The sequence below is a fragment of the Gobio gobio genome (assembly GCF_949357685.1).
Source record: "Gobio gobio genome assembly, chromosome: 4".
NCBI classification, from domain to species: domain Eukaryota; kingdom Metazoa; phylum Chordata; class Actinopteri; order Cypriniformes; family Gobionidae; genus Gobio; species Gobio gobio.
The window spans coordinates 62630537-62653070 of NC_137100.1; the positions used below are offsets into that span (position 1 = coordinate 62630537).

The following is a 22534-nucleotide window of genomic DNA, read 5'->3' on the forward strand; positions in this document are numbered from 1 at the left end:
GATGGATGCGATTTTCACACGAAAGAGGCGCTTGAGTGTCTTGCACGATACGCGTTACGTGCAAGTGATTTTATTTGGTACTTTTGGTACATTCACGAGTTTGAAGCGAATTTGCATCTGACGCCCGAGTTGAAAAATCTGAACTTTGGCGTCTGTCCACGCCGCGTTAACCAATCAGGAGTCACTCATTCAACATGGAGGAACGACTGATATTGGCAGTGAGCAGTCATACGGAGCTATATGGACGCGGGACAGGTGCAAGTACCGCTCAAAGCGGCCGTCATCCAGGCGCAGCTCCTGGAGCACCTCGAATGCGTGTCTATTTCGCTTCAACCACTCGCTTTACTCCAATTCGCTTTGGACGCGCGAGTGGATTCAAAATATTCAAGCGTCCAACTAGACGCGATATAAGCGAATTTGACGCTCAATTTGCGTTCAGTGTGAACGCAGCATAACACTTTACACTAAGGTCCTGTTAGTTAATGCATTTAATATCTAGTTCAGTCATGAAACTCTAGAGGACGCAGGCTGATTCAATCTGCAAGCAATCACATCATTACTGCATGGCACAAACTGATTGGCCTCTTTGTCCTGCAGCCAATAAGATTGCAATGAGAACGCGCTATCAGGGTTCCTCTGAACTCCTCTACCTCCCCAGCTCCACCTGCCTAGATATATGGGATTCGTGTCAATTCATGCAGCAGCAGCATATCTTACATCTTCACATCAGTGTGTCTGTGTATCTTTTAGCAGTGGCGAGTCCATACTTGCTCTGCGGCAGCAGCGTAGCAGATCTAGTCCGCCAAGATCAAATACATTAACATGCTTAATTTTGCTAAAATTATTCAGAGTTGTCATGATTGAACTAACATTAAGCAACAATGAGCAATAGATTTGTTACAGTTCATTCTTCATTTGTTCTGTTCATCGTTAGTTCATGCTTGCTCAGGTCCGTTAAATACAGTTATATGAACTGATGCAACTTTTGATTTTATTAAATTATGATTACATTTTGAAATCAACTAAGAATAATAAATGCTTTAGAAGTATTCACTGTTAGTTCATGTTAACTAATATTGTTAAATATAATAAATGGAACCTTATTATGAAGTGTTGCCAATAAATCTTAGTAAAAAGAGGATAGATATGCATCACAGTTGTATTAATTATACTATAATTTTTGTTTTTGCGTGGTAATACAAGTAAAATTCCAAGCATCTTTGCAGTTAAAAGTACAACCCCCCAAATGATACTTGAGCACAGTAATGACATACTTACCACTCCTACATATGCAACTTTGAAATGTTTTGTTTTACTGTTTTAATTCACAGGGCATCAATTGGTTCCACTGGAAAGGCCACGAGCATTCGATTCCATTTGCGGAGATGAAGTTCCGGCCAGTAAATTTCAGAAACTTGGAAAGCAGACGGAAAAGATCATAGACTTCAAATGTCCCTCTTTCTCTTTTCTCCAAAACCCCACATGGTCAAAAGCACGATACAACTCCTGAGTGAAAATCTTCTAGTGATACAAACTTTGTCTTTCACCTCAAACGTTATTGGATGCCACAGAATACTGTTTCGTCAATCCTTTTCATGTTATAAAAGGCTGCATGATTAGTGGAGAGTTTTACATAAACTTGACACATGAAATGTGACACCTTCACTGTACAAAATCATCCTATGACAAATCTAAAACAGATCTATAAGAATACCACTATGAGAGTAAGTCTATTAATGGAGTTAGATTTGCTCAGACTTCGAGACCAGTGATGTCATTTCCTCGACTGAATCACTATCACACTCAGGTCGGACAAATAAGTGTGTTCATTTTTTCAGTTTTCAAAACCAAAAAAAGAAGCAAATTTCAATGTGATTATTTTCTGAAAAGTTTGTATGACAAGCCAGTTTGCTCATTGATTTATTATTGATCATTTGTTTTAAATTTATTTTTATAATGCCCCCCCCCCCTCCCATAGAGTCCTAAATGTCTGTAGTCCCTCAAGTGTCAGATTAAACTGTATCTTTTCTCCTTGAATGTCTAAAATGGATCTTCAACAAAATAGGAAATAAAAATATAATTTGTAATGTTGGAATTGTTTGATATGTTGTCAATTTCCCTTTTTTTCCCATCCCAAAGATTCATTACCCAAAAAAGTAGATCCTTCAAGTCCTGTCGGCTGCGTTTGAGCCGTCGTGGATCAAACTTGTTGGTCCAGCACATCCTGCAGATGCTCAGATTGAGATCTGGGGAATTTGGAGGCCAGGGCAACACCTTGAACACTTCATCGTGTTCCTCAAACCATTCCTGAAGCTGAACAATGTGTGCAGGGCGCATTATCCTGCTGAAAGAGCCATTTCCACCAGCGAATACCAGTGTCATGAAGGTCTGCATCAATGCTTAGGTTGGTGACACATGTCAAATTGACGTCCACATGAATGGCCAGACCCAGGGTTTCCCAGCAGAACATTGCCCAGAGCATCACACTCCCTCCGCCGGCCTGTCATCGTCCCACAGTGATCCTGGTGCCATCACTTCCCCAGTTAAATGGCACACACGTACACGGCCGTCCACATGATGAAAAAGACAACGGGACTCATCAGACCAGGTGACCTTCTTCCACTGCTCCAAGGTCGAGTTCTGACGCGCATGTGCCCATTGTAGGGGCTTTCAATGGTGGACAGGGGTCATCATAGACACTGATTGGTCTGTGGCTACGCTACAATACACTGTGTTGTGGCACATTCCTCCCATATCCATCATTCAAATGTTGTGTGAAGTGTGGAGGTGTGTTTCTGGGCAGAGGGCTGGTGCCAAAGTGCAACAGTAGACCTTCTGTTGGCTTGGACCAGACAGTCTTTGATGCCCTCATGCTTCATTGAGCTTTGGGCGCCCAACACCCTGTCACCGGTTTGTTGTTTGTCCCTCCTCAGACCGCTGTTGGATCATTCTCACCACTGCTGACTGGGAGCAACCCACAAGACTTGTCGTTTCTGTAAGAGTGGACTCCTGTAAATGGTTCAATCTACAGGGTTGCCAGAAGACTAAAGAAACGTTATCAGAAAGATGGAAGAAAACTGTACATTTCTTGTCTATTTCCACCCACTGCAACTCATACCAACGACGGAGATAAGCGCAGTTACAATAGCAAAATATGTGGGAGAGCGTTGCTATAATATGACTATATTGTATAGCAATAGGGAGCACTTCAAAGTCAATACTAAATCAAAACTAGTTAGCACAGTATTCGTAATAGAAAGGATTTAATGACAAAATCCGGTTATGGTTACACTTAAAATAGTTTCAAAATGGATGAATGAGATGATAAACTTATACCATTAATCGTACACAGCATGAATACAATGTTACCTGAGAGAGAGATAGAGAGAGCGAGAGAGAGAGAGAGAGAGAGAGAGAGAGAGCAAGAGAGGGAGAGAGAGTGGGGAAGAGAGAGAAGAGAGCAAAGAAGAGAAGCCCCGATGACTTCAAGAGCCAGAGGAAAAGAGAGCGAGAGCCACAGTTCCAATCCTCTTTTATCTATTCTTTGACCATGTGACTGAAACCAAATGTATTCTTTTAAACTGACCAATCAGACCAAACTCACACATAACATTCAAACTGACCAATCAGACCAAACTTCCCCCACTGTAAAAGTGGCACCTCATGTGGCCTACAGGCCTGTCTTTAGTCTTCCAGGTCCTTCTGATAAGCAAATGTGTCGACAACAGTAAAGCAAATTTCTTTGTTGGATTTCAAATATCAAATATCTAATATCTTTGATTAGTTTCAAACCCTTCATTTCAGAGATACTCTGACCCAGTCGCCTTGCCATAACAATTTGGCCCTTGTCAAAGTCGCTCAGATCTTTATTCCAGCTCATTTCTCCTGCATCCAACACGTTGATTACGGGAACTGATTGTTTGCTTACCATCTAATCTACTCAGACCTTAAAGCTGCAATATGTAACATTTTTGCAGTAAAATATCCAAAAACCACTAGTCCAATGTTATATATTTTGTTCAGTTGAGTACTTACAATTTCCCAAATGTTTCCAACTATTTGTAAATCGTGAGAAAATTGCTATTTTAACCGAGGAACCGGGACGTGTGATGGAGTCGCCTGTCGAAGGCGTCATGTCTGCGTTACCCTCGGTTTCCGGTTTTATTTTGCAGAAACGCTTTACTCTCACTGCAGTGTGAACAAGTGTCATAGCAGCCGCTGAGCGAAACGCACAGAGTAAAGTCATAACATAATTTTCAACACACTCAGATGTGTCTAATATCATAATCAAAGTTACCTCGTACTCATGACGGAAAAGCAGAAATGGTGCCGGCGACTGTGGCATAATAAAATTCCCGCTGCTTGCGAGGCGTGTGTTGCGTTCATCTTATTGACAATCGCTCCAGCGGTTCCTCAGCTCCACAACACTCGGTCCTGCTCTGCTTGAGACTACAGTAATGCTAATAATCACATCCATGAACATGATTTATGCATGATTAACATGAGTTCTATCCCAATTCTTTTCCACTGGCTGTGAGGTGAAAACCACATGTCCCAAGATTCTGCGCTCAAACTTGGCGGCGACCTCTAGCGGACAGAAAAGTTACATAGTGCACCTTTAATATGTGACCTTGTTATGAAATTGTCAACGATATTCGCTTCACCTGGGACTGGTCATAATGTTTAGGCACATCAGTGTGTGTGTGTGTATATATGCAGTATACACTGCTTGGCCAAAAAAATAAGTATCTGTTTGGATTTCAATATGCAAATGCTTAAGAGTCTATGGGCCAGATTTACTGAACAGGACAAATTAGCCTGATAGCGCAATTCCATAAAAGCGTGTTCTGCACGTGATCTACTGATGATGCACAAATTATAGAACACAGACACAGACAGATCATTTCCATAATGACCAACACAATCTACCAGTTTACCGTCTGGTTTAAGACATGCTTTTTTTGGGCGTAAATTGTAAAGAGCAGTAAATTGACGAGCGCAAACCATTAGTAAATCACCTTGCATGGCTCATTTAAATAGTCTCCTCAAGTAAATTTAGCGTCTGAAAGGGAAACTCCTACAAATGCATATGCAATAAGGTCAGCGGCAAAAATAACCCTGTCCACGCCTTTTCAGCGCTCATTTTTCACTGAATGTCTTTAGCAAATCCTGACCGTGTTTTTTTTTTGTTTGTTTTTTTTACACCAAAAGTGTGTTTGCGCTGCTAAGGCAATCTGTTAGTAAATCTGGCACTATGACTGGATCATTATTGCAGTGAGTGACTATGTTTCTATTAGTGCTGTCAAATCGATTAATCGCAAAATAAAACTTTGTTTACCTAATATATGTGTACTGTGTATAATTAACATGTATATATAAATACACACACATGCATGTATATATTTAAGAGTTTTTTTTAAAGGCCTATATACATACAAATATTTCTTAAATATATAAATGTATGAGTGTGTATTCAAATATGCATAATAATTATACACAGCAGCATTATGTAAACACTTTATTTTAGATGCGATTTGACAGCACTAGTTTCTATATGTTTGCCAACAGTTCTTCTAACCCTAACTGGTGGAGTGTGTTTCTTAAACAACCATTCTCAAACAACCACACATCATGGCCATATTCCAGGAGGAATGTCAAGATTCATCAGGCTCAAATTGTGAAAGAAAGGTTGGGAGGGAGCGTGAAGAATCATTTTCACCTTTGAGTCCAGAGCTTAAATTCAGTGAAAGTCTTTGGGATGTGCTGGAGGAGACTTTACAGAGTGCTGAACTCTTGCATTGACAAAACAAGATCTTGACCAAAAATGTATGCACCTCTTGATGGAAATAACATTACAGCATGTATTACAGCATGTGAGTCGAGCACTATATTGAATGCATTTCTAAGACGGCCAGCAATGCTAATTATGCATAATAATAACCACATGTACGCACATGTGACAGCGTAATTGATGAGCGCAATACCAAGCGACTAAGCTGACCATGAAATTTGAGACTGTAAAATATCAACAATAGCCACGATCAAGGTTTGTGAAATGTAATTTTTTATGTTTATGACCATTTTTGCATCTTACATAGAAACATACTAGGATGAAGTTAAAAAGGAAATTAGTACAGTAAAAACGGAAAATATTGTGAGCTGTCAGGATCAACTTTAAATGAAAGTGTGGCATTCATTATTGTGGCTCAATTTTTGGTATGTGCAACATTTACTAAACTTTTTACAAATCTGGGGGTATATTATTTGCAATGAAAAATTTGCTGGAAATTCCACTCGTCACAAATTTCAATTTAAGAGAGAAAAGAAAAATAGTACAGTATACATTACGTTTTTGTTTTTATAAAATTGCACATTTGGAGCTTGACATACATTCAGTCAGATCATTATCTAATAACTCTAACAGCACTTCACTATGGATATTTGGCACAAATAATGTCACAGAAACACAGTATAACATGTCTGGTACCATCTATTTTCCCCTTTTAATAAATGCCCTAAAGTTGAGCTTTCTCAGTATTGCAGTTTATATCCTATATTTCTGTTCGAAGATTGTATCAAGTGATCGGATTCAAGTTATCACAAGGCATCGCATGTACAAATTAATTTGTATTTCTGACAATTTACTAAGAAGAAGTTAAAATGAGTTTTAAACCACCATGACTGCACATGTACAGCTATATAAATAATATGCATTAAATATAATAAAATAGATGTAAACTGTATATACATTTCCTGTATAAAGATCCTTATGGTTATATATAAAGATACATATCGATTGCTTATATAGTATGAATATATAGATATCTGCTTGTATTTTTTTAAGAATAGAAGCAGTGTATCGTATAAAATAATCACTGTGTTTAGTATTTATTTCATTTATCTCTAAAGTATGTCTGCAGTGGTGTCGTCACTCACTGGATGAGAAAACCGTTTGTGATAAATATCATGTGCATTTGCAGATTGAGGCCTCCCATGCACAGAGAAGTTTCAATGGTTGTCATAACTGGTTTAAAATCAGTGGATTCTGGTTAACTAGCAGTCATACCCCCAGTGCCAAATATAAAAGACAATAGTGTAGCAAAAGCTTGGTCCGTGTAAACATCTCAAGAGCTTCGATTTCGCCTAGAAAATACAGAAACTGCCTCGTACGTCATTTGGCAGTGAGAACGGTTTAAAAGGAATAAAATACAAACTCGCACTCCATGAAGCCGGCGAACACTATAAACTCAAGCTCCGACTGTATAAATATTCCTATTTACAAAAGTAATAACAAGACTCGTCGTAGTTCCTTAAAAATATACAAAATGCAATGCAATAACTTCAATCTTCATGTGCACGGACTCCTGCTCAGGACCATTACAGACACCTACGCTAAGATTTGTACCTTTAAACTTCAAACTATCTTCCACAGATGTGTCCAAACACCGATTAAATGAAACCCACGATCATGACCCTCACTATACTTATTGTATGATAATCAAAACCCCCTTGACCCTCAAAAAAGGAGTACATTTTATCCACTTAGCAATGAAAAAAAAAAAGCCATTTCATCATGCAAATTGCAATTTGTAAAATGCTAATCAGCCCGTTTGTTGTGATGATGCATTCATCTAGCAATAATACTATAGTACTCTGCTCTTTTACCGTGATTAAATCCACCCCCAAAAAAGTCTGCGCTGTGCTGAAGAACTTAAGCTTTGTGATCTACACTATGTGACTGGACCGGACTTCACGTTCAATTCCAGTGATTCACAACCCTTTTTTCCCGTTACAGAGCTCTACTGACCCTTTCTGGAACTATGCAGCAGTGCAACGTTTGTGTCGGCTTAACACATGCAGGGAAACAGACGTCATGGAACAAATCTCCTGCTGTGGTAAAGCAGCTCCTGCGTCAGAGGCGGCGTCGAAGCGTGATCGTGTGGAGAACCTAAAGGCCAGTGAGGTCCACGATGGCTTTGATGAAGATGGTGTCGTCGCGTATGTATGAGTTCTTGCCCTCCAGCTTGGACAGCGGACAGAAAAGCGGGCAGCCGCTGGCGATGTTCATCTCGCTTACGGGCCTCTGGAACGAGGAGGAAGTGATGTCGGGACGGAACGCGTCAATGATGTGCTCTCTGTTACTCTGGTCCAGCAGCATCAGTGTGACCTGGAAGAAAGGGACCAGATTCAGCTCGCAAACACATAGCAATGCTTTTATTTTGGGCTAGGTACTGTAGTCTAGGATGTTTTTTTATTTCGTTCATTTTATTTTTCGCACCTGCATGGGCATGGCTATATCACAGAATAGAATGATATTTAAATACAATCAAATAATATATTATACAGAAGAAGATAAATAATAATTATAATAACACACACATATATACACACACACTATATTTCCAAAAGTTATGGGACGTCTGCTTTTACATGCACATTAACTTTAATGACATCCCATTCTTAATCTGTAGGGTTTTATACGGAGTTGGCCCACCCTTTGCCGTTTGGAAATTTCATGAATGGACTCACAGGTGGCAACCGATCACTGTACCACGCTTGAGTTCACTGAGCTCCTGAGAGCGACACATTCTTTCACAAATGTTTGTAGAAGCGTCTGCATTATATATATATATATATATATATATATATATATATATATACAGTAGGGATGCCACAATTCTCAATATAATATTGAACCGTTCGGTACGGCATTCACGGTTCAATACGCGCTTGTGAATTGCGGTTTTTCGGTTTTGCATTGAATGAATTATTTTTCTGCAAATTCTATCATTTTCCTCCATCGCAATACTGAACAACGCGACATACATTCACATCACAGGTCAGTGGTAGAGTTATACTCACGGAACACTATAGTTAAACACGAACGTTCATTATTTGCATGCGTTTTAAAGCCTTGTCGGTTCATTTGCGTGCGCGGTTTTAACATGCGCTTTTCCGAGCGTGCGCACTAAACGCCTGTCAAACATGTGATTACTGAACTAAGTAGTCATCTAACTGCGCTAATACTGTCAAATACACACAAGGTTAACATAAACACAGTCGGTTATGTCTAAAGTGAAAGTAAAATCGCGTGTGTCTGTATATTAGATGCACGCAGGTCTTAAATTGACAGCAGTGCAGTAGTGAACACGCTGTCCTTAAAGGGACAGTTCACCTCTAAAATTGTCATTATTTACTCACTCTAATATTGTTCCAAACCTTTATTCATTTCTCGATGACAGAATTTTCATTTTTGAACGAACTATCCCTTTAATGTTAATACAACAACAAAAGACAAAGAGAAAATCACTCACTGCTCTTGACTGAAAAACTAATACAGTAGCTTTAATAAGAATCAGTGTATATTTTATAGTGAAGTCTATGTAGTGTATTATTTGTACATTTATTCATTCAATTTCATACTTAAATGCTGCTGTACAGCTCTGAGCTGCCAGTGTAAATCTTTATATATATTTATTTTATATTATGCAATACACTAGGAATGTGTACAAGGTTTTTTTCTAAGTTTAAGTAAGGTTTTTCAATTATTTTAAGTAAAATAAAGAAAGAGTATTGCAATAAAAAAATAGTATTTTTTCTCCTTAACCTCTTGCTGTTCCTGTCGCCTAAGAATAGAATAGCAAAAAACCGAACCGAACCGAAAACCGTGGTTAAAAACCGAGGTATGTATTGAACTAACTGTATTGTTGCATCCCTAATATACAGATATAATTTATTCGATATAATATACAACTAGCTTACTAACTATTAAAAAGCAGTAATTATGAGTTTATTGAGGCAAAAGTCGTACTTAATAGTTAGTTAATAGTGAGAATTGGACCCCAATCTAAAGTGTGATTTATTTTTCTCAGGGGTAGAGGAATAGCATTAGTCTGAAGACATGCAATGAACCAAACGGTGACGTACCTTCTGGTTGAAGGGCCATTTGAGCAGCGCGTCGCTCATTCCTCTCATGACCACAAAAAACAGCGAGAGGTGAGTTCCACGACCCGTCCCGTCCCCATTCAGGTAAATACGCAGGCACATCTTATAGCCGTACTTGCTTGTGTAAAATGCTAAACAGAACCGAGGAGCATTTTAGTCAAAATGTATAATTATACAAATAAAAACATTTCTGATGAAATTACTGTATCTATTCTGATTCATGTTTTTTTTTTTTTACCAGGTGAAAACATGGCCGGCGCCCGTCCAGCAATGGCATCTTGTCTCTTTTTAGTGAAATCTGATATCCGCCAGATGAAGACGCCATCAAACGTGGTTGCGGACATCTCCCGTAGTCTGCCCTCCATTTCTGCAACAGTCAGGTCTTTAACGCCCACCTGCCGCTCCAGCTGACGAACCTACACGAGATGTAATGGAGAAAGCCATTTGATTAGATTTAGAGCATATTGATCATAAATGATTCTCACATTGGCAAAGAAAGAGGCCCTCACAAGATTTATACTGACAATATTAACCCTACTGTATCATATTTGATACCAACATTTCTAAAGCCTTTAAATTATCAACATGATCAAAGCTTTGCTGAAAATCCTGATGTACACAATCTGCTCCGTGCCTTCTGTCGTCTGATTGATAGTTTATAGCTTTTAACGAGTAAAGGCCTTTTAGTATAATTGTAAAAAACGTTCCCCTTCAGCTCGTGGTTCACGTAACTCTTTGCTGTGAAATCTTTACTGATTTAAGTAAACATAAAAACATTTTATTTTTTGTAATATTTCAAGATGAACAATTACTCAAGCATCGGTTATTAGAAAAACAAATGTTAAATGTGAGTATCAAATGTATATGGAATTCCAAAGCTGCCAAAATAATAAATAAAATGTAAAGTAACATAAAAAAAAAAATTGTGACACATAAATGTGAAAATAAATAAATTTGGAAATAAATACATATATGTGACCCTGGACCACAAAACCAGTCATAAGTTGCACGGGGGTCAAAATTATCGATGTTTCTTTTGTGGCAAAAATCATTAGGATATTAAGTAAAGATCTAGCTCCATGAAGATATTTTGTAAAGTTCCTACCGTAATTATATAAAAAATGTAAGTAATATGCATTGCTAAGGACTTCATTTGGACAACTTTAAAGGCGATTTTCTCAATATTTAGATTTTTTTTTTCAAATAGTTGTATCTTGGCTAAATTTTGTCCTATCCTCAACTTGAAAAATTGACTCTTATGACTGTTTTTTTGGTCACATATGCATACATTTTTTTGGGAAAAATATAATTATACATACATAAGGAAATAAATGTATAAATACTCTTTTTTTTTTCTTTCTTTGTAAATTTATGTATGTATTTTTTTTTAAACATTTCTTTGTATATTTATATATGTATGCATTTATTTATTTATTTATTATTTTGGCAGCTTTGGAATTCCATAAATATGATCCATCAGGCTTTTGAGGAGAGTTTATTTGTTCATCTCTCAATCATGATTGTATTCAGTTAGTGGTGATTGTGTTCTCCCGAAGTTTAGAACATCTTTTGGACAATCTAGTTTCTCCTTCAGAGGGGCAACACTATGGAACTCTCTTCCCACTGGATTCAAATTGCAGAACAATATTAACATCTTCACCAGAGAGCTCAAACAGTGGCTTAAATCGGGCCAAAGTTGTTCACATGTGTAAATTGTGTAGTGTTTTATTTAACAATTGTGTTTTCTGTTGTAAAAGCCCCTATGGACAGGTGTTGAAAATTAGCACATGTGCTATAACACTTTAAACAATGCATCTGGTTTGTCCAATGTTATTGTTATGTCCATATGAAATAAAAAAATAAAAAAATAAAAAAATAATTCATTGCACTATATGTTTTGCCCTCGAAGAACTTTGATCATAAAACTAAGCATTTAAATATCATCTTATATTTTTGGCAGATATAGAGTGATGACTGATATGTATATGCATTTTATGCAAGTATCTGCTATACTGTAATAAAGATCTCATTGATTTACATTACAAGCATCAAAATTTCATCTTCCTTTTTGGCCTTTTAAATATCAGCAACTGAACCAAATTGCATATTTTGCTCAGTTTTTTTCCCCTACATATTCTCACTATATCATACTACCGTAAGATATATTTCATATTTTTTTCTGATGTATCAGGTATGATACTCAATACAAAACACTTGCATTTAAAAAAAAACCGTTTCATTTTGAAAACACAAAAATTTTCAGATTATTATTTCATATGTCAGGGTTAAAGCTAGACTGATGTATTTTTTGCAGCACACCTTGTTGCTCAGAGCCTCGATCTTGTCCTGATCGAGTCTGTGCTGGCGGTTGCTGGCCTCCATGGTGGTTGCGGAGCGCTCAACTTCTCGATTTAGCACGCACACCACATCTTGAAACGTCCCCGCCTTCACCTCCAGGTCCTGACAGCGGCGGCCCAGATCTGCCACCTTGGTCTTCTCGCTGTGGAGTTGCAGTTCCAGGGCGGCGCCGACCGAGCTGGGCAGAGGCGTGAAGGACGTGGGCAGAGTGGCGGCGGCCGGTGGAGGAGGAGGTAGCGGCGCGACCGCAGACGCGGAGGAGGACGAGGCGGCGGAGGACGAAGAGGAGGGAACCCCCTGCACGGGAGGTCCGGTCGGGCCGGGGATGGCGCTCAGCTGAATGACTCTGGCTTCCAGGTCTCGGAGCGCCTGGTGAAGCTCATGCGCTTTGTGACCGGCCAGCTCCAGACTCTGTGGCTGCAGGCCCTCCAGACTGACCTTCATGCCCATGATGTAGTGCAACAGCAGGTTTAGATGTTCGTGAGCACAGGCACGCTCGTGATCGTGGATCTTCTCCTTCTCCACCTCAAAAGGAAATCAACTGGATTAAACTTCAGTGTCTAACTCGTCTCATCCCGTTTATGCCACAGACATGAATTATTCCTCAAATCAATTGTGCGATTGCATTGTACGGTGAGTTTTTCATAGGAAAGCATAGCTAATTTTCTTTAGAAAATATAAAGGATTTAGTCATTTGAGTACTTTAAGTTTTTTAAGTTGAAGTTTCTCATGTAATATTTTATTTTATTTAAGCACTATGACGCTTCAAAAAGTTGATAAAGAGATAGTAAAACTAATCATATGAATTGAGCGGCTTAGTCCACATTTTCTGAAGGAAGCTCAAACCTGCTGCGTAACACGACAATGAACCTCATTGGTTCTTGCTGAAGCTCAAATACTGCGTGAGAATGAGAATGAATCTCATTGGTTCTTGTTGAAGCTTAAACGTCCTGCGTAACATGAGAATGAACCTCATTGGTTCTTGCTGAAGCTCAAACGTCCTGCGTAACATGAGAATGAATCTCATTGGTTCTTGCTGAAGCTCAAACGTCCTGCGTAACATGAGAATGAATCTCATTGGTTCTTGCTGAAGCTCAAACGTCCTGCGTAACATGAGAATGAATCTCATTGGTTCTTGCTGAAGCTTAAACGTCCTGCGTAACATGAGAATGAACCTCATTGGTTCTTGCTGAAGCTCAAACGTCCTGCGTAACATGAGAATGAACCTCATTGGTTCTTGCTGAAGCTCAAACGTCCTGCGTAACATGAGAATGAACCTCATTGGTTCTTGCTGAAGCTTAAACATCCTGCGTAACATGAGAATGAACCTCATTGGTTCTTGCTGAAGCTTAAACGTCCTGCGTAACATGAGAATGAACCTCATTGGTTCTTGCTGAAGCTCAAACGTCCTGCGTAACATGAGAATGAATCTCATTGGTTCTTGCTGAAGCTTAAACGTCCTGCGTAACATGAGAATGAACCTCATTGGTTCTTGCTGAAGCTCAAACGTCCTGCGTAACATGAGAATGAATCTCATTGGTTCTTGCTGAAGCTCAAACGTCCTGCGTAACATGAGAATGAACCTCATTGGTTCTTGCTGAAGCTCAAACGTCCTGCGTAACATGAGAATGAACCTCATTGGTTCTTGCTGAAGCTCAAACGTCCTGCGTAACATGAGAATGAACCTCATTGGTTCTTGCTGAAGCTTAAACGTCCTGCGTAACATGAGAATGAACCTCATTGGTTCTTGCTGAAGCTCAAATACTGCGTAACATGAGAATGAACCTCATTGGTTCTTGCTGAAGCTTAAACGTCCTGCGTAACATGAGAATGAATCTCATTGGTTCTTGCTGAAGCTCAAACGTCCTGCGTAACATGAGAATGAATCTCATTGGTTCTTGCTGAAGCTTAAACGTCCTGCGTAACATGAGAATGAACCTCATTGGTTCTTGCTGAAGCTCAAACGTCCTGCGTAACATGAGAATGAATCTCATTGGTTCTTGCTGAAGCTCAAACGTCCTGCGTAACATGAGAATGAACCTCATTGGTTCTTGCTGAAGCTCAAACGTCCTGCGTAACATGAGAATGAATCTCATTGGTTCTTGCTGAAGCTCAAACGTCCTGCGTAACATGAGAATGAACCTCATTGGTTCTTGCTGAAGCTTAAACGTCCTGCGTAACATGAGAATGAACCTCATTGGTTCTTGCTGAAGCTCAAACGTGCTGCGTAACATGAGAATGAATCTCATTGGTTCTCGCAGGTCAAGTGAACATGTTTGAGCTTCCGTTTACCACAATTGATGTGTGAGTTGATGAATGTTTATATGTGAATAAAAGCCTAAATTCAATCTGTTCATCATATAAAGCGATTGAGTCTCTACAGAAAATTTGGACAAAACCACTCAATTCAAAAATGCATATGTATTAGTTCTCTTTATGAACTTTTTGAAGCGTTAAACTGGTAGCTGCGTAGCTGTCAATGGAGGCATAGAAATATCTCAGATTTCATCAAAAATATCTTCATTTGTGTCCTGAAGATGAACGAAAGTCTTACGGGTTTGGAACAACATGAGGGCGAGTAATTAATGACTGAATTTTAATTTTTGGATGAACAATCCCTTTAAAAATTACAGGGTAACATTCCCTAGAAAAGCAGTCAAAGACTTTGACTACTATTACATGAATCACTGAGAGACTTAGGGCCCTTTCACACCGACCTTGTTTGGTCTGGATATTCTGACTCAGTTTGGGCCGAATCAAAATTACAGGTGTGAAACCTCCCCCGGACCACGGTCCGGACCAAACAGACGAAATTTGGGCAGACGAAAAGAGGTAATCTCAGTCCGTATCAAACTGAACAAAGGTTCGGTTAGTTTCTAGTGTGAAAGCATTTTCTGTATGGTTCTGACTTTCAGACCATTTACAGGAAGTTCCTGTTTATGTTTAAATATTATAAAGTTATTTTTACATTTTTTAATTGATTATTAAATATATGTAAGAAGACAGAAGGTCAGAAATGATTTTGACCACTTATTAAGTTTTGTTTTGTAGAAAGCCTTTCTTTAAAGTGAATTTCGTTTTGTATAAATTGTATCTTAATTTTAATAAATGCTTAATCTGCAAATTGCCTGGAAGCAAATAAGAAGCAAATAGACTATAGCAGACAACAATCGTGACATGGAGGCGTCAGAGCGATCACTTGAACATGTCTCATAAATAAACCGAAACTCAGAAGGTTAATTGCCTCACAGACATGAGAAATGTGTGGATAGAAAGCTTGAAATGTCCACTTTTAAACGAAACAATTCCAAACGAAAAGAAATAGTCAAGCAATGCGCACTGTTCACTAGTGACAAAGATATGCATCTGTTCATTCATTCTTGTCAAAGACGCTGACGTCAGACACACGTCCGTTTACAAACCACTCAATATCAAGATAGCCCACACAGATGATGACGACAGGACGCAAGTGTGTCATGTAAAGTTATTTAGTGCACTTGCATAAGTGCAATGTGAAACCAAACCAAAACTAACCGAATGTATAAAATGTATCAAAACATGAACTTTGTTTCAGACCTTGCTGCGGACTTTCAGGTGTGAAAACGTCCTTAAATGAACTCAGATCTTAGTCTTTTTGAATCAGGGATGGCGAAAACGAAACATTTTCTTGACCGACCACCGAGCCTCATTAGCCGGTTGAAACCGGTTAACCGATTAGTTTAAAATATGCTGCGCTATTTGAAATAACAGCCGCGAGCCGCGCCTGCAATTTCGCAACTCTGTCGCATCTCTCTGCCGCTCTGCCTCCCGCTCTCACACACACACTCACATACACACACACACACACTGTCCCGGCGCCGCCGCCTCCCTTCCACTCACGTCACTTTTTTAAAGCTACACTGTGTGATATTTTCCCCCATCTAGTGGTGAAAAGGTATATGACCATCCAGTGAATTTTAGTTTCTGTTCCTCTCAATTCTGATTTTGTTTCAACTCCTACGGTGGCCGATTTAGTCCAAGATTAACATGGCTTCCAGTTCGACCTCGTCCACATTCGACACGGTGCCTGTGGGATATTCTGTGTGCAGTGGGATGGTTGGAACTCAACTGGCCTAATTATTCGGCTAGAAAGAACTGCAGCTAATCCAGAGTGAACTTTGATGATAGTAATGTTTATTCAGTCATCCAATTGCAAGGCATAAACAGGTTTGCGTGGATATGTACATAAATGTGGTTTCTGTGAGAGAACAAATAAGGATGGTAAATATACATACACAGTTAAGAACTGTATAACTATACTTATAAGTTACATTTGTATAATGTAACCGTAAACCAGAGCTTATTGTACCATATATAGGCGCTAAATGCAGCTGCATTAAAAGGAGCGGAGCTGCCGCCGCTAACAAGCAGTGTCGGGTTACAAAAGTGTGTGCGCAGCTTTAGCACTGCAGTGCGCTCTGTATAACAATTGTTAATATGCCGATCAGACCTGATACATATTTCCATCAACATACATTACAAGCAAATATTTTCCATAAACGAATAAACATTGTTGATAACAAAATAACTGAATGATTATTCAAATAGGTGAGCATTAGCTATTGTATGTTGACACAAAAATACTTCTGAGGTGACATCAACTGAATTACGCGATGACACACTCTGAAACACATCTACAATTTGTTACAATGACAATAACTATTATTACTTATGGAGTTATTAACGCACAGAAATACCACACAAGGAAAAACAGACTTTTGAGGAATAAACAAGCCAGGAAAACTCCGTATAACTCTGTTACTGGACGCTGCTGAGATGAAAACTCTCTGCACATGCACCAGACAAGTCTGAACAAGTTGACGCGCACATGCGCGAGGCAGATAATTTTGTACAGTGCCATCGAGTATTAAAACTGGTTAAAACGCGAAAGGCGAAGCTTGAATTTACGGGTATGTCCCTCTTTGGCTAATGTACTTTCAAGATGGAGGGGCAACATGGCGACCACCGTTAGATCCCATTACCTTATGTATTTTCAATGGCATATTATAAACTTACGAGAATACTTCATTACTTGAAAGAAGTAAATATACATTAATGAGCACATATATTTTTGAAAGAACTAAGTGTTTTTAGCTAAGAATAGACTAAAAAAGTTACACAGTGTAGCTTTAAGAACAAACATCACTTCACACAAAAAGATTTTGGAATGAGATGGCTAACTGTAGTAGCGTTTAGTCCACTGTCTATAATAGCCTAATTTAGAGATCACTTTTTTTTTTTAACCGACAACTTTGATCGGTTAACGTTGATGTGGTCAACCATCGGTCAAACGGTCATCGGTTAACATCCCTAATTTGAATACTACGATGTGTATCTATTATAGGATGCTATAAAAACTGTACTTACTAACATGTCACAGCCAACCACATGGTATCTGCACGGAGTCCTGAATTTGCTGCAGAACTTGATGTGGTCAACATACTAAAAACACCAAAAGAGAAGAGCAAAGACACGATGTACCATCCATACAAACGGCACGTTCTGCTCAGAACAATGTTCATGTTCAATGTGATTTGGATCAATGTTTGTATCACCTTTTCCCTGGGGATTTTCTTCTTCGCACATCCTTCACAAATCATTGGATATTTGGGACAGATCTCATCATGGGCCTGTGGAAACATTATTTTGTAACATATAAAACTTCCCTCCCCCGCAAACACATCACATCACATCTTTTCTTAGGCCACTCACTTACCTTGATGTTTTTGAAGTGAAATGGTTCTTTACAGTATTTGCAGTTGAGCGTTCTCTCAGGACACACGCGTTCATTATGACGTTCCTGTTCGTTTAATCTAATGAGCTCTTTGCACAAGGGACAGGACAGAATCATGAACTCACACTTCCCCTCATGGCTCAACTACAAAAAAAAAGAGTTATGACACAAGTTACCAAATGAGAAACTGTGCATGTATGTATATGAAGTGTGGCGTGTTATTTACTGTAAATAAAGCTGATGTTAATGAACACACAACCTCATAATCTTTAATACTGCCTTTCCAGGCGCAGCCCTCGTTGATGCACACAGCTGGAAGATTTTCAACTTCTCTTCTGGCAGCATTGTCGGGAAACGCCTGCAGGAAAACACAGGGAATGTGAAGGAACATTTTTAAAAATGTTCATAACTCTTGATATTTCGCATTCAGCAAAGCATCGTGCTTACGCAGCCTTGTTTGAGAATTGACGTGGGCTCTTCGAAGATGTCCTCCTTGATACAGGCATTACATTTCTGTGGTCCAGATCTAAAACGGCAAAGCAACACACATTTTGCTATTTTGACATCAGTATTTTTGGCATCAGTACACCATAGTCAAATTTCAGATAAAATGTTGATGCATTTTAAAAAATTCAATGGATATAAATTACTTATCTCAATTACTATAGTTAATTTCTATTAGCTTATGTCGTATAAATATTGAATAATATAGTCTGTAGTTGCTGCTATTGGAAAAACATATCAGTTTAAGGTGCACTATGTAACTTTTCTGTCCGCTAGAGGTCGCCTATGTGGTCTTCACCTCACAGCCGGTGGAAAAGAATCGGAATAGGACTCGGGCAGAAATCATGTTGATGTGATTATTAACATTACTGTAGTCTGAAGCAGAGCAGGAGCGAGTGTTGTGGAGCTGAGGAACCGCTGAAGCGATTGTTAATAAGATGAACGCAACACACGCCTCGCGAGCAGCGGGACTTTTATTATGACACAGTCGCCAGCGCCACTTCCGCTTTTCCGGTCATGAGTATGAGGTAACGCAGCTCTGTTTATCATATTAGACACATCTGAGTGTGTTGAAAATGATGTTATGACGTTACTCTGTGCGTTCTCTCGGCAGCTGCTATGACACTTGTTCACACTGCAGTGAGAGTAAAGCGTTTCTGCAAAATAAAACCGAAACACGAGGTTAACGCTGGCGACTCCATCACACGTCCTGGTTCCTCGGTTAAAATAGCAATTTTCTCACGATTTACAAATAGTTGGAAACATTTGGGATATTGTAAGTACTCAACTGAACAAAATATATAACACTGACCTAGTGGTTTTTGGATATTTTACTGCAAAACAAATTACATATTGCAGCTTTAAGCAGTAGTTAATTTAACTAACAATCTAGAGATAAAATAGATATTCATTTAAAATCAAATACAAAACTTTAGACTGCAGAAGAAAAAAAAAATATTGAAAAAAAATATCACTTTTATACCTCAAAATTACACTATTGTTCAAAAGATTGTGGTAGGTATAAAGCGATTCGTATTTTTATTCAGCAATGCCTCATTAAATAAGACATTTATAATGTTACAAAATATTTCTAAATCAAATAAATGTTCATCTTTTGCACTTTGTATTCATCAAAAAATCCAGAAAATTTCAATGTATCAGAAATCATCATATGAGAATGATTTCTGAAGGATCATGTGACACTGAAGACTGGAGTAATGATGCTGAAAATTCGGCTTTGATCACCGGAATAAATGACATTTTAAATATTTAAAATTGTAATAATGTTTCACATTATTATCTTTCTTCCAGTATTTTTGATCAAATAAATGCAGCCTCGTTGAGCATAAAATACTTTTTCCAAAATATTTTTCAAAAGTCTAATCGAACTTTTGAACGGGAGTGTATTTTGTAGTCCTCATGTCAATATTTTTGTGATTGATTGATATCGGCCATTGAAAAAAAACATATCAGTTCACCAGTAGTTCATTGAACTAACATCCTAAAATATATATTAATTTCAATTCAAATACAAAACTTTAGAACAATTTAGATGACATTTTAAATATATATTCAGCTAGAAAACAGTTATTTGAAATTGTAATAATATTTCACATTATTATCGTTCTTCCAGTATTTTTGATCAAAGAAATGCATCATAAAAGTTCATTTTTAAAAGTCTAATCCAACTTTTGAACGGCAGTGTATTTTCTAGTTCTCACAAGGTGTCAGTATTTTTGCGATTAATGAAATTGAATGTCAATTGCCCAAATGATGTTAGATAGATTGAATTGTTTAAACTCATTGCACCAGAACTGAGCGTCTCAGCCAAAAGAGTGCATCTGTTTTAGATCAGCAGCTGGATTACCCAACAGTCCGGTTGAAGCAGTAAGAACAAAAGCGATGGCCGCACTGAGCTTGGAACGGTCTTCTCAAAATGTTCTGACAGCAGTTGCATAAATGTTTGTCTTCAAGTTTGTTGGCCAGGATCTTCTTCGGGAACCCTGGCTTGTTGTTCTCCATGGAGGACGGGGGGGAGGGTTCTTGAGCAGCCATGACCCCCTCTAAACGTTCCTGGTCTGAACAAAAGACAATCCATAATGGAGGAAAACGACCATCAGATATACAGATAACAACAGTGACTTTCCATTCCATTTCCACACAAAAAAAGACTATTACACACTCTCTGGAATGCTTGATGCTGATTGGCCAATCGTGGCATTCTCTGCTCAAATATATCATGCTAAGCACTATCACTCTGCACTCCTTTTCTTCTAAAATAATCCATATTTTATGCCCGTGCATTTTTTTATTTGGCGAGTGGCCATGTGATCAGTGAGATAATAAAGTTGTGAAGTAAACAATATCAGGCTGATGCAAAACACCTCAGCTTCACATCAAGGTCCTTACGATCTGATTGGGGATTATTTCGCAATAGCCATTTATCAAATAATCCTACTTAATAATAAGCACTGGCATGCAAAATGTAGCATAAAACATAGTGTAGTAACATATTTAGAGCCGTCTGTTTGTTAACATATAACATTATTTGTGCATTGATATGATTGCTATGCTTTACAGGGTGAAATGGACTCTATCTAAACATTAATAAGCATGCACAGCAGGTCTCTTGATACGAATCCCAATCTCTTTGTTTCTGTTTCAGTTTTGCTTGTAGTGTGTGTTTCCATACAGACATCCACACAAATGATGTATGACAGTGTACAGTGGTGTAAACATTCCCACGAAGCTCACACTAGAGCCTTTCATGCATATCTGAAAGCACTTTTGTCAGATATCGACCACGCAGCCCGTCGATATACATCATACAGTCAGCTGACAATTGCACATCTCATCTTTTCCTCTGTTGCTAAGCAAATGCAACATCTTTCGAACGGTTGTTGCGTCCGTTCTGTAGCGCCACGCCTCTTTTACATGTAGGGATATGTTGAGCCTGACAATAAACATGCACGCAATAAAATACGAATCAAACAATTGATTGTGAGACAGACGCACTGATGCGCTCGACTTACCGCGCGGCGATGAGATTTCGCTTTCATTTGCTCGGTTCTGCTCGCGCTGTGACGGACGGAGGCGCGCGGCGCGGCTGCTGTGTTTTGGTGGTCGACATTGTTGAGAAGAGCGCGTGCTCTTTCACAGGATTACGTCATAATGTGAGCGTGCACTGGGGCTTTTGGATATCTAAGGCGGGTTTTTTTCTTTCAGGAGACTGTCTATCATGGTTAAAAAATAAAAATAAAATAAAAATATTAAAAAAATTAAAATTATTATTAAAATTATTTATTTAAAGATGTATATATATATATATATATATATATATATATATATATATATATATATATATATATATATATATATATATATATATATATATATATATATATATATATATATATATATATATATATATATATATATGCGTAATGTAAATACATAATACATAATATCCAATTAAATGTATATTCATATTTATTTGTATATTCATAATGTATACATTATATGTATATTCATATTTTTTTGTATTTTTGTTATATTGTTGTGTTGTTGTTTTGTTTGGTGCATAATGTAATGTAATTGTAATGTATACATAGTGATGATTATTATTGATGAAAATATAAATATTCTATCCATCCATCCATCCTCTTTCTAATTAATTTAGTATATTGATCTTAATCATTTATTTAATTTTGATTTATTTGGGTTTATTTCATTGTGGTCGGTGTATAATATAAATTGGCCTAATATGAATATTATCAAAATGAATCAATATGAATATTATGATATATGAATATTATACTATAATATCATACATGATATATGAATATTATACATTTGTATTAATATTAGGCCAATTTATTTTATTGCATTCTGCCAAAATGCATGAATGTAATAATATAAATTGGCCTAATATTAATACAAATGTATAATATTCAT

At 38.0% G+C, this 22534-nt stretch overlaps 2 protein-coding genes across 2 annotated transcripts in view; one reads left to right on the top strand and one right to left on the bottom strand.

The window, feature by feature from the left end:
• Window positions 1–2099, top strand: part of tnca (tenascin Ca) — a gene marked incomplete at its 5' end in the record, with an annotated part of 74098 nt that extends 71999 nt beyond the window's left edge. The window contains one exon of the mRNA XM_079815906.1: window positions 1332–2099. Within this exon, the coding sequence (XP_079672032.1) occupies window positions 1332–1442 (111 nt within the window). The 3' untranslated portion in view covers window positions 1443–2099. The remainder of the gene's footprint in view (window positions 1–1331) is intronic.
• A 3943-nt stretch (window positions 2100–6042) lies between these two features.
• Window positions 6043–21748, bottom strand: LOC307125253 (TNF receptor-associated factor 2). The gene is made up of 11 exons (XM_079814987.1): window positions 21613–21748; window positions 20448–20658; window positions 18524–18602; window positions 18336–18434; window positions 18059–18220; window positions 17898–17972; window positions 17710–17784; window positions 12265–12828; window positions 10184–10361; window positions 9928–10076; window positions 6043–8167 (listed from the first exon to the last, which is right to left on the bottom strand). Exons 2-11 carry the CDS (start codon window positions 20633–20635, stop codon window positions 7949–7951), a joined length of 1788 nt encoding a protein of 595 aa, XP_079671113.1. The 5' UTR covers window positions 20636–20658; window positions 21613–21748; the 3' UTR covers window positions 6043–7948.
• Window positions 21749–22534: the final 786 nt, after the last annotated feature.

Excerpts from the sequence above, each read along its gene's own strand:
- LOC307125253 (XM_079814987.1), bottom strand. The coding sequence starts at position 20,635 with ATGGCTGCTCAAGAACCCTCCCCCCCGTCCTCCATGGAGAACAACAAG. Across the intron at positions 12,829-17,709 it reads TGGTTGGCTGTGACATGTTA|GTGGAGAAGGAGAAGATCCA; the intron begins GTAAGTACAGTT and ends TTTCCTTTTGAG. Across the intron at positions 10,362-12,264 it reads TCGAGGCTCTGAGCAACAAG|GTTCGTCAGCTGGAGCGGCA; the intron begins GTGTGCTGCAAA and ends CATCTCGTGTAG.